At 58.9% G+C, this 12,009-nt stretch overlaps 1 protein-coding gene across 2 annotated transcripts; it reads right to left on the bottom strand.

Annotated features, from left to right (window-relative positions):
- Nucleotides 1–955: 955 nt before the first annotated feature.
- KDM8 (lysine demethylase 8) lies at nt 956–9,166 on the bottom strand. 2 transcript variants are annotated; one of them, XM_004587117.2, is made up of 8 exons: nt 9,077–9,166; nt 7,221–7,764; nt 6,195–6,361; nt 5,329–5,461; nt 2,777–2,821; nt 1,682–1,831; nt 1,256–1,348; nt 956–1,168 (listed from the first exon to the last, which is right to left on the bottom strand). In XM_004587117.2, exons 1-8 carry the CDS (start codon nt 9,130–9,132, stop codon nt 1,004–1,006), a joined length of 1,353 nt encoding a protein of 450 aa, XP_004587174.2. In that variant the 5' UTR covers nt 9,133–9,166; the 3' UTR covers nt 956–1,003. The 2 variants fall into 2 exon arrangements, with proteins under 2 accessions (XP_004587174.2, XP_058536884.1); XM_058680901.1 differs by having other exon boundaries at nt 1,256–1,309.
- Nucleotides 9,167–12,009: the final 2,843 nt, after the last annotated feature.

The following is a 12,009-nucleotide window of genomic DNA, read 5'->3' as shown; positions in this document are numbered from 1 at the left end:
TCCCCACGGACACGTCCAGCTTTGTGCTGTCCCCACCCTGCCACACTGGCTGTCCCTGTCTTGAGCAGGGCTGGTACCAGAGGGTGCTCAGCCATTATCCAGGTTCTGGCTTCTGGTTCCGTGTCTGCCCAGCCACACTCCAAGCCCATCAGGAGGCCCCTCAGTGTAACTCAGTGGGCCTGCTGGGTGTACGTTACAGATCTCGGAGCACTGGTGAGCTGCAACTCCTTTAGCTTTGTTAGCTTATGTGTATACACATATATTTTAAATAAATTTAGAAATTCTATCATGTGGGGAAAGCACATTTTTATCTACTGGTTCAGTCCACTCATGTCCAGGATCTGTCTGGGTCTCCCACCTCGGTGACGGGGACCGGAGTCCTCGGGCCACCATCACCTGCTGCCTCCCAGAAGCAGGGCTGGGACTCCCATCCAGACCCCCAGGTCAGCGGGAACTTCACCACTGCATCACTTGTCCCCCTGTTCTTTTGGGGTGGGTCTGTGCCTCTTTACCTTGTGGTCCATGATGTGTGATGAATGGAGTCAACATCCAGACGCAACCACAGGACCGGCCGCCCAGAGCGAGGACGTTTAATGGTGAAACACGCAGGAAAGCTCCATTTACAGGACACCCGCAGGCGGGACCCCTCCTGGGAGGTGGCGCTCCAAGCTCCTGACCAGGCCAGCGACCTTCCCAGTGACCAGGGCCACCCCCGCATCCCCACAATCAGGAGGTGTGTGTGGTCAGAGAGGCTAGGACAGCTCTGCAGCAGCCCTGAGGCCTCCCAGGAGGGCAGGACCAGCCCTGGCTTACCAGCCCTGGCTTGCCAGCCCCGCACTGTGAAGCCCCTTGCTCATGTGATCCCCAGACACTGGAGGGGCTTGATGTCTCTTGGGTACACCTGCCTTGCCCTGGCCAGTTCCGCTAGGTGCCTGTCCAGTGCCCAGGCTGGGTGACGGGGCCTCATTCCCTGAGTGAGCCCACTGGGGCGGCTTTCCCTGGGCTACGTCCACCAGAAGCTGACGGAGAAGCTGAGGTCCAGCGCGCGCACGTAGTGCCAGTGTTTCACGGGGATGAACAGCATGTCGCCCGGCTCCAAGACACAGGCCAGGGACTGGACCTCGGCAAACCTGGGGAACTTCTCCAGGTCCGGGTTCTCCACGTCCACCTGCCGGAAACACAAGGGGACGCTTGGCTGGTAGCTGGGGACAGAGGGGTGGCGGGGCATGGGGTGGGGAGGTCCTCGAGGGCCCACCTGGCTGGTGTTGTGTAGAAGGTGCGTCTCGTGGGGGTATAGGGCTTCCGACTCCTGTGGGGGGTACAGCTGGATGTACTTCCTGCCCAGCACCTGGGAGCACAGCAGCGTGTCAGCCGTATGTCCTGCCGCCTCTCCATGCCTTCCCCACACGGGGCCTCCCTACCACAGTGCACATGTGCACAGGTGGTGCTTTTCCGCTAGACAGCAGCCTCGCCACACTCATGGCAGACCCGGCGGGGACCGTGCCCAGGGCTGGCCAGGCTGCAGTGTGGACGAAGCCCCGGATCCTGAGGACAGCTAGGCATGGAGGGCCTCGCCTCAGGGCCTGGTACTGTTGTTTCTGCTTTCTTTGCTGTCCACCAGCCTCCCTCCGGGTGAGGAGCCTGGAGCCAGGGCAGCACCCGGAGTGGGGAAGGCTCCCACCTGGACAAGGAAGTTCTGCTGTGGATCCTGGTGCAGCGGCGAGACGGTGCCCTGCGGCCCAAACCAGGCGTTGATGGTGATCTCCTCCTCCTCCCCTCGGCCCAGGCAGCAGTAGTCGGGGATGCCAATGTCCTGCTTTAGTTCCGGGATCTGCGGGCCATGGCAAGGGGCGAGGAGCAAGCTATGGCAGGGCAGCCCGGGGCCGGGGAGCAGGCTGAGGCATGGCAGCCTCGGATCCCTGCCCAACCCACAAACAGCAACAAGGAGGAACCTGGGGATGGGGTGGGCACAGCAGCTGGAGGGTCCCTGCCCACCCCCACATAGAGCTGGGGAGCAGGCTGGGGGCCCAGGGTTACCTCCCAGCAGGCAGAGACGAAGGCTGTAGCTGGGGTGTATGTTAAGGAACAGGCATGTTTAGCACTGTTTAAAATCCTGCTATGACTACCACAGAAGAGTTCTAATTTTATCTTCCTGTTTGTTTCCATCTCATATGTGTTCGTATTTTTGCCCTGAAAAAATCTGCTACTACTGCTTTAAACTTAAAAATAAGCCAGGGCCAGACTCGGCAGCGTGGCCTAGTGGCTAAGGTCCTCGTCTTGATCCCATATGGCCGCTGGTTCTAATCCAGGCAGCTCCACTTCCTCTCTATCTCTCCTCCTCTCAGTATATCTGACTTTGTAATAAAAATAAAATAAATCTTAAAAAAAAAAATATAAGCCAGGGCCACCTTTTCTTTGAAAGCTGAGTGTTTTCAAAGAGTCAGATGGAAGAAAAAATAGGATTGGTTGTGTCTCAGCTCTCTGGCTTCGGATTGGCTCAGCTCCAGCTGCTGCAGCCGCTTGGGAGTGTCTTTCCTCTATGTAGATCTGACTTTCCAATAAGAATAAGTAAATCTTAAAAAAAAAAAAGGACTGATTGATTTCAAAGATAGAGTAGAGAGAGAAAGAGACAGACATCTTCCCATTGCTGGGCTGATCTTCAAAGTCCCCCAGCAGCCAGGGCTGGCGGAGGCAGAGGCCAAGGGCTGGCAGTCTCCACCTGGGCCCCCTCTGCTGCCTTCCTAGACCTGCCACCAGGAAGCGGGCTGAGACCCACCTGGTCAAACAGCTGGTGCTGAGCAAGGTAGCCGACGTCCTTGGCCTGGTGTTGGGAGGAAAAACGTAAGTTTAGACAGAGGCTGTGTCCCTGCCCCGCCTTTCTGTGCCCCTTGGTGCCGGCTGCACTCCATCCGCCCTGGGCCCTCCATAGCAGGATGAGAGACAGGCCTTCAGCTCCGCTGAGAAACGAAGGGGCTGCTGGGCAGGCTTCTGTTTCCTCTCAGCACAAGCTGAACCATTGGGACGCATCGCTCTGACGTCTGTGTTTGTCAAGCTGTGACAGGTGCACATCTGATTTACTGAACCCCACCCTGGGGGAAGGGGTGGGGGGGATACTCAGCTCTTCTGTCCCAGGGTTTTCGTCCCCACCTCCCATATACTGCTGTTCGCCCGGAAGCAGACACCCGAATCACGGGCTGTGGACAGCTTCCGCCAGGCGATCCTCACTGTGACCTCCCTGCAGGGGCTGCTCATTTCCCTTTCTGCCTGCCTCGGGGAACTGGGGTTCTGTGACATGTTTTTGCCAGTAAGATGGAGGAGACCAGTGCTGTGCATACCAGGCACCCCAGTGAGCGAGGGATTCTGGGAAGGTAGCCGAGTGCCATCGTAGCGTCAGACGGGGGTACAGTGCACCTGTCAGCCCACTGCAGCCAGGTCAGAGCTCTGGGACCCGAAGGCGTCGTCTTACACACCCTCTCCTGGGCTCTCCCCACTCTACCACCTGCCAGGCCCCCCATGCCACGCACTGCACACAACAGTTCTGATAGGGTTCTGATGCAGTCTGCCCTTTGCGAGTCAGCCTGCTATGGATGCCATGTGCCAGGTCCAGCTCCAAGGGTCTGAGATCCCCAGAGAAGCCCTGGGAGGGTGGCACCAACAGCCCCAAGTCACTGCAAGTCACTGCGCCAAGCCCGGGGGGTGGGGAACCAGGCTGATCACCAGCCATGGCCATGGGCAGCCGAGAACATGACTGGGTCCTCCCACTTCTCCGTGCTGCCTGCTCCCGGGCCCTCTTCAAGCTCCCGGGGGCTGCCCCTGTGACTGCTTCCCGGCTGGCCGGCTGGTGCCTCAGAGGAGGGAGTGGCCCACCACCAAGGCTCTGGAAGGGCACGATGGAGATGAGCCTGGCTGGTGTCTCGGGAAGGGAGGTGTCTAGTTCTCCAAATGACAGTCCCTTCCTGCACATCCATGGGTGGTGTTTGCATATTAACCAGAAAGGGTTAACGGCCCGGCCGGCCACCTGTGCATAGTGGGATGACCATGGGAACACCATGTTCCCCACAGGGGGCTGGACACATGGCCACGGACAGTGGGGTTCCATCGTCATGAAATGTGCAGAACTGGGCAGCCCACAGGAGCCAAGTCGGCCTGGGGCCTACCAGGGTACGGGCAGGGATGGCCAATGACTGAGGGCACAGTGACACCGGCCTGGATTAGTGAGGGATGACTGTATAACCTTACCTCCTAGCCGAGCCCCTGCATTAAGCAAATAAACAAGTAAGGACCTGAACCGAGCCTTTCTGATGTGACAGCCCAAAAGTTCAAAATGGCGTCAGTCTTGTCAGGCCCTGTAAGTCTACATGAGTGTCAGGGCACGCAGGAAAACCAGTGTTCAGTTAGGGCTGCAGAAGAGGAGCCAGAATATTAGAAAGACACTTGCTGCCTACGTAAAAACTTGGCCAACTGCAAAACTGGTTTGTGTAAATGGCGCCTGCTTGCTTGCACTCCTCGCTAAGAGCCTGCTCTTAGTCCTTCAAGTACATGATGTTTAGACTAACTGGCCTCCAAGAAATGTTAACAGGTCGATCAGAGGCCACTCCAGACAGCGAGATGTTAAAGTTTAGAGCCATCATTTGCCAGCCAGGCCAACCTCCAGTAAAACTTGGAGAATCTGCCACGCTGTTGGCAGAGTCACAGGCCTTCCGCAAATGAGAGAGATTACATAATTAGCAGTCTCCCTGTTCCTCCTAACGGTGCCTGGCAGCTGAGCTGCAGGTGGTCGACCTTCCCCTCATTCTCAGATTAGCACTCAGCGATAAAGCTTCCCCCGACAGCCCAGGCCCAGACATGGTCAGCTGGCCAGTTCAGAGCTTGGTGGTTCCCATGCGTCTGTTAGAACTCAAAGGCTAAGGAAGGAAAGAGTGTCCAATCTGGGGCAGACAGGAAGAAGTCCTGACGATTTCCCACTCATCACACCCACCACGTCAGCCCAGTTCACTGGACAGTCTTTGTGCTCACGCCCATGTTTAACTTAGTTGGTTGGGTGGTTTTCATGTCAGTGTGAACTTAAAAATCCTTGACAGCTGCCATTCAGCTGCCCTCTTCTGCTTGCAGTGGTCCAGGGCGGTCCACTGTCCAGTGAACAAAGATTCCTGAGCTTCTAAGAGTCTGCCCCCAGCTCATCTGGGGATAGAATCAGTCAATGTGCAGCACCATCCTGTGTGCGGGGCAGCCCGCCTGCCAGCCCCCTCCACTGTCGCCCTCCACCCAATGTGCTGTGCTCTCCCGGGGGTGGAAGGACCATGTGCAAGGGGCCCACGGGACTTGTACCTTATTCACAATGTGCTTGCTGACGAAGTCGTTGACTGTCATGAGCCTCTGGGACCACTCGTCATCTGTGTACCTGGATCCCACCTCCACAGGGACTGTGCGGCAGCCGGCAACCTCCTGAATGTACTCCAAGCTGTGGGGAACGCCATGGGTTCATCATGGGTGGGGGGTGCCTTCTGCCTTTGGTGTGGGGGGCGGTAGAGGCTGCTGTGCCCCCAGGTGGGCACACAGTGGTGTGGAACCTTGCCAGGGCCACGCAGCCAATGCTGTGCGTCCGTGGCCCTGGACTTCTCTCGGTTGCTCTAGCCCCTGCTGACATTGAGGGTCCCCCCTGCCAGCCCTGGCACTGAGCCAGAAGGCCCACTGTGTGGGGAGCAGCAGGTGGGAGTGTGGTAGCCTCAGTGCCCACCGCAGGGGAGGGCGGTTTGGTGAGTATTTCAGCCATGCTGAGCCCCTGTGTCCCACTGGCTAGCAGGGCCAGTCCCACGGGGAGCCAAGGAGGATACACACACACACACACACACACACACACACACACACGGGGAGTGACTGTCCTGGCGCCCACTCCCTCATCCTGCCCTGGAGTCTCTATGGGAGCCGCCACCTCCCAGGGTGGGCTCCCTGCCCCCTCAGAGACATGGGGCACACAAACCCCTTCCATAAAATGGGGCCTCCCATGCACACACCCTGCCACACCCTTGTGTCACCCTGCGATCACTTAAGACCCACCAGCACCACCACACTGCAGAGGGAATGCTACTGCCTCCGCCGTGTGAGGTTTCCTCCCCATCAGAGAGGCCAGCGCAGGGCATCCTCACGGCCAGGCAGGGTCGAGGTTGGGGTGGGGAGGTCCTGGCAATACACACCTCCACTTCTTCATGCAGGGCCAGTGGTCCACCACGCCCTCCAAGATCACAGGCCGCCCGGGCAGCAGAAAGTGCTCCCGGAAGTGCTGCAGGGATGGGCAGTGCAGCCGGGGCACCGCGCTGTCCAGCGGCACCTTTGGAGCAGGTACCGGTTCACTCCTCGCTCTCTGAAATCCAAACACAGCAAGAGGGGCACAGCCTGAGAGCCGGCCAGGCCTGGGGCATCTCCCCCAGGGGCATTGGCTGCATGTCATTCACAAGAGCAACAACAGAGGGCGCTGGCTGTTCTGTTACTGCAGCTTGCTAAGCTTGCCCCGCACTGACCCCCGCGCGCACCTGCTCTGCCCCCTGGTCTTCTGTACAGTCCCCAGTTCTTTTTGCTTTACCATCTGCCCGCTCCCTCGATGGGAGAACCCGAGCGAGTCACTCCCTGTGCCCACCTGTGTCTCCTCCCCGCTTAGACGGCTAGGAGTCAGGACCTCTCTGGGGAAGGGCCCCGGCCTGCCCATAGGCACGCACTGGCTGGCCACATGATCAGCCATCTGCGATGGCCTCGGGCCAGGAGCTTCCCTCCCTGGCCACCCTGCCTGAGGCTGCATCCCCGGGCCACTCACTCTGCAACCAGGTGAGGCCCAGACGCCAGGGCACACGCTCAGCCCCAGCACAGCCGGGTCCCTCTGGTGCCCAGGAAGGCTGCGCAGCCAACACCCTCTGCCAGGGTCCTGGGGAGGCCCTGAGAGGTGGCAACTCTGGAAAGTGACTTGGGCAGGCGTCCAGAGCCCGAGCTGTCAGCCCTACCCCCACCCAGAGGCTACTTGGGCATAAGGCTGCCTGCCTCCTACCCCCTTGGGACAGATGTGACCTGGGGAAGTGCTGCCCAGGGGAAGAGGACTGATACGTGTCCCTTGACCTGCATGTCTGCCCTACCCTCTGAAAGGCCAACCAATGAGGCTGGCTCAGTGGTGCAGTGCGTTTAGCCACCACCTGCCGTATCAGCATGGGCAGGGGCAGCCACGCCAGGGTTACCTTGGCTCCGGGCTGCTCCTCGCTGGAACCCTGGGCAGGCCTCTTCTTCACAGACAGAACGTGTGCCTGCAAAATGGCGGCCATTTTAACGAGGACATTCCCAAAGATGGCAGCGCCCATCAGCAGGCCCATGTCGCAGGCTCGCAGTGCGGTGGTGGCTGCGGCCTCGCCTGGGCCCTCGCACAGACACAGGGCTTTGAGCACGCAGCCGAAGGCGTAGACGCGCCGCCAGGCCTTGTCCACGTCCCTCCACGGCCCGGTGTTGAGCCGTTCCCACGCGTAGTCTAGGAGCACCTCGCAGCTCTGCAGGCACTGGTCCCACCGGCCGCCGCCCAGCAGCTCGGTGGCCTGCTGCACCAGCATCCCCACACTGCGGTCCACTGCCTCGCCCAGTTCCAGCCGCAGCTCTGCCTGCGGAGGCAGCAAGGCCCGCAGGGCTTCCCGGAGGGGGCCCGATGCCACCACGCCTGGGGTCGTGGCCTCTGCAGCACAGCCAGCACCTGCGATGCAGCCGCCGTCGGCTCCAGCGCCATCGCATGCGTGCCTGTGGAGGATGAAGCAGCGGTTAGAGCCAGCCCACGGCCTTCAGCTGCTCTTGGGACTTCTTTATTTCTAACAAGATTAATTTATTTTTATTTGAAAGGCGGAGATAGAGAGAGGGAGAGATGCAGAGAAGGTTCTTCTACTTGCTGGCTCACTGCCTAAATGGCCACAGTGGCTGGAGCCGAGGAGATCCAAAGCCAGGAACCAGGAGCTGCTTATAGGTCTTCCACGTGGGTACAGGGTCCCAAGGCCTGGGAGAGGCTCCCCCGAGGGCCGTGTCTGCTGTAAAGGTGGCTTCCCCTGGAGCTCTGCGCCTTGCACACCACTCAGTGATCTCCCAGACTGTCTCCTGGGACACTCGTCTCCCGGGAGGCCCATGCTGGATTTCGCGCACTGGCATCCCAGGGAGACCATGTATGTAAGTCGGTGGCTCGGGGGGTGGGGGTGGGGGGTCCTCCAGCCGCACCAAGTCAGCCCCTCCCACCCCCTCCTACGGTAGCTGCTGATTTCCTCCCATCCACTGGTTCACTCCCCGGCATGGCCACAGTGGCTGCGGCTGGGCCAGGCAGAAGCCAGGAGCTTCTTCTGGGTCTCCTGGCCCAGTTCCAGCTGTTGCGGCCATCTGGGGAGTGAACCAAGCAGACGCATGAAAAAGCCTGTTGTTTATTAGTCCACCGAGAGCTCGCCATGCAGACAGGCCTCTGTTTTGCTGAGTTAGTTGCCAAAGTCAGTTTTTGAGGGTTGCAGGTGCAGCCTTCTAGAAGAAAACTGCAGGTGTTCCAGAATCCTCTCCAGCTGCCGAGTACCCTCTCCCCACACACACAGAGGGGTCCTGAGCCGGCAGCTGAGCCAGGCTCTGTGAGAGCCCCACTCTACGACGCCCACAGGGTGTCATGCGCGGTCTACACAACCCGGCCCGGTCCCCAGCCTGATGCCTCGGACCCTCGGGCCGCAGCAGGCCACGAAGAGTTCGACCCCATTCACCCTAACTCACTGACCCTACACAGCCGCACTAGGGTCTTAATGAGCCGACACCGAGAACTGCGCAGACGCACAATCACCAGCCGAGCCCACACGGTCACCCAACGCTCTTAGAGGAGTGCTACGCATGCGCGAAGCCTTCCAGTCGTTTGCCACACCGAAGAGCAGCTACACTATGTGTTCGGCGCATGCGCAGGCTCTGACGCCCCCGGGAAGCCACAAAGTGCATGCGCAGGGTAATTTTTTTTCTTTTCCCCCACGTTTTGCTCCTTCACTGGATTCCTCCCTGCCCAGCCCTGCTCCGACCGCGCTCTCGAGTTTCTCAGCCTGACCTCTCGTGCTGGGTCGGCGTTCCCTCCGCCCCGGGGCTGCCGACGACCTGTTCCATCCGGGTCCGCGCTCCTCGGCCCTGCGCTCGGGGTCGTCAGGCTAGCACGAGGACTTCCGAGCCCTCGGCTCCCGCCAGAGCGCCGGGAGGAAGGCCGAGTGCTCGATGCCGCGGCCCCGCCCCCCCGAGGGGACCCGGCTGGAGCGGGACGGGCCCTTCGGTGTCGCAGGCTTTTCCTTCCGGGCGGTAACATGGGGATGTGGCGTATCCACCATTTAAACTCCCCACAACTAAGAGGATTGCTTCTCCCTATGTTATAGAGAGGCAAACTGAGGCCGAGTGACGGAAAAGTGAGCATCTGCCATAGTGTTCTAGGTTAAGCCTCTGCCCGCAGTGAAGACATCCCACTTGGTGCCGGTTCGAGTCCCGGCAGCTCCACTTCCCATCCAGCTCCCTGCCAGTGCACCACAGAGGCCTGTATCAGCGAGTGTGGTTGGAGTCCCGGCTACACCAGTTAGTGTACCAGGTAAGGCAATGCCTGATGGCCCACGTCCCTGGACCTCTACTTGACGTGTGGGAGACCAGGATGAAGCTCCTGGCTCCTGGCTTCAGCCTGGCCCAGCAGGGGAAATGTTTAAAGAAACATTGCTCAGCTTCTCTCCTGCCTTCAGACCCCAGAACGTGAGGCCACCTTCAGCCTGGGCTGGCACAGAGCACCTGCTGGAGTGCAGGCTGGCCTTGGGCAAGCAGCCCTCCAACCTACTGTCCTGCCGGACCACCCTGTCATCCCCTGTGCCGACTCTCGATTTTTACTTTCTGCTCCTTGTGAAAGCAAAGTGTACAAGCACCTCCCCCTCTCCTGCCAGTAGCCTCCTGCCGCCTGGCACAGGCAAGAGTCTCTGAGCCCCTTTTGACCCCAGCGCACGGGGCCGTGGGCCACCCAGAGGCTGGAATAAGTCTACCCAGAAAGATTCGAACCCAGCACCCTCATTCCTCACCCACACTCGGTCTCGGGGGAGTTGGCAGGACCAGTTGGCTGGGGCGCTGCCAGGGGGGACCCACACCAGCCTGTTTGTGCTTTGAGAACCCATGTTTGACATGAATGAAGGGTGCAGGCAAAATGTTTTCTTGAAAGAGCTGCAGTGTTTCCAAGGGGCTGCGCTTTCAGTAACCTCATTGTCAGCGCCCCCAGCAGGCCGCCTGGGCCCCGTCCCGGTTTGCCCATTGTCCTGGCCGTTAAGTTGACTGATCTGTTGAAGTGAAGGCAGCCTTGTTACCCATGTGAGTGATTTTTCTCTCCGTTTGGACCACAAGCCTGTAATTTTAAGCCGTCCAAGTGTCAGAGGGAACACGGGTGGCTTCATTATCAAATTGATTTAAAAAGACATGCAAGCAAATGCCACTGTGAAATTGAAAACACCATTCAGTGCTTGGCCATTCCACACGCTCTCCAAGCTTAGACATGAAAGGGATGCCGAGACTCCTACACTCCTGTGTTCCTCCTCCCAGCCCCATCATAGCCTTCCATCACCCTGCAGGGGACTGGATCTCACCTGATTTGGACCAGTCTAGCCTGCCCCAACCCACCTCCTTGGTGGGCTCGGGTAAGGCAGGGCAGGGTGGCGTGTTAGTTGGTGACTGCTTATTTATTTATTTATTTATTTATCTATTTTCTGTCAGGCTGAAGGCAGTGGGGGAACCTTTACTAGGATGCTCAGAGAAATAGCTGAGGTTGACAACTTTAGCATGAACGACTCCATTTTGAATTGTAGCCTGGTCCTGTTGGGGCCCTGGACAGAAACTTTGGCCCGAAACCAGGGCCTCCTGCTATTTTTTTTTTTTTAAGATTTATTTTATTTTTATTACAAAGTCAGACATACTGAGAGGAGGAGAGATAGAGAGGAAGTGGAGCTGCCGGGATTAGAACCAGCGGCCATATGGGATCAAGGCGAGGACCTTAGCCACTAGGCCACGCTGCCAAGCCCGCCTCCTGCTATTTTTATGTCATAGGCGCCACAGTCACAGTTAACAGCTGCAGATCACAGAGGGCTGGGTGTTAGGACACAGTGCCTCTTGGGATACATCCCTACATGTCACATCCCGAGTGGCCGGGTGAGTCCCAGCCTTTGAGGAGCCTCCCATTCACAGGTGGCTCTGTGGCCTGTCCGCTAGACCTGGCTGCCTTCGCCCATTGGCTAGGGCAGAGGCCACCCCCTCCTAGGACAGGCTGGGGGTGGTGGGGGCTCCTGCTGCCAGGGCACAGCAGGTGGCGCCGTGTCTGCCTGGGCCTCTGGAGCACTAAGGAGCTGTAGAAGTCTGACCGCCGCCCCCTCCTCCAGTTGACTTTGTGTCTCCCAGGACAGGTGCCTTTATAACCTTTCAGCATCTTCCAGCTGAGTCCCTAAGACATCCCAGATTGGTCACAGGCTGTGTCTGCTGGGCCGTCTCCATTAAATAGCCCAGTGACGAGGGGTAGAACAGCCCCCCCCAGCTCCCCATGTGGGGGGAATTTGTTCTAAGACCCCTGTGGATGCCTGAAGCCATGGACCAAGCAGGCCCCTCACGACCGGGCTTTTTCCTAGTACACACATACCAGGGAGAGTTAGAAATGACTTGTATAAAACAGAAAGGGCACAGCAGACGGTGATAACGGGTGTCCGTGGTTCCTCTGTGAAAATATCTACAGCCGTGTCCCGGCTGCGGTGCGGGCTGTGGTTGACCGCGGGTAACTGGAAAACGAAACCTCAGAAGGAAGATGCTGTCATTCTGAGACCTTGCAGAGGGCGGGGGGCCGTTCTGGCCCCGGAAGCTGCCCGTGTGCAGGGGCGAAGGTCGGAGGGAGGGAGGTTGACGGTGTGACTCAGTCAAATTTCCCCCAGCTCTGGGTGCTCCCACCGGTGAGGGTGACTGGTTCTTCTTGTCTGATTGGTTATTCCA

Source organism: Ochotona princeps, chromosome 24, assembly GCF_030435755.1.
Source record: "Ochotona princeps isolate mOchPri1 chromosome 24, mOchPri1.hap1, whole genome shotgun sequence".
Taxonomy (NCBI): domain Eukaryota; kingdom Metazoa; phylum Chordata; class Mammalia; order Lagomorpha; family Ochotonidae; genus Ochotona; species Ochotona princeps.
The sequence above is the reverse complement of the archived record's forward strand: the minus strand, read 5'-3'. Positions and strand labels throughout refer to the sequence as shown.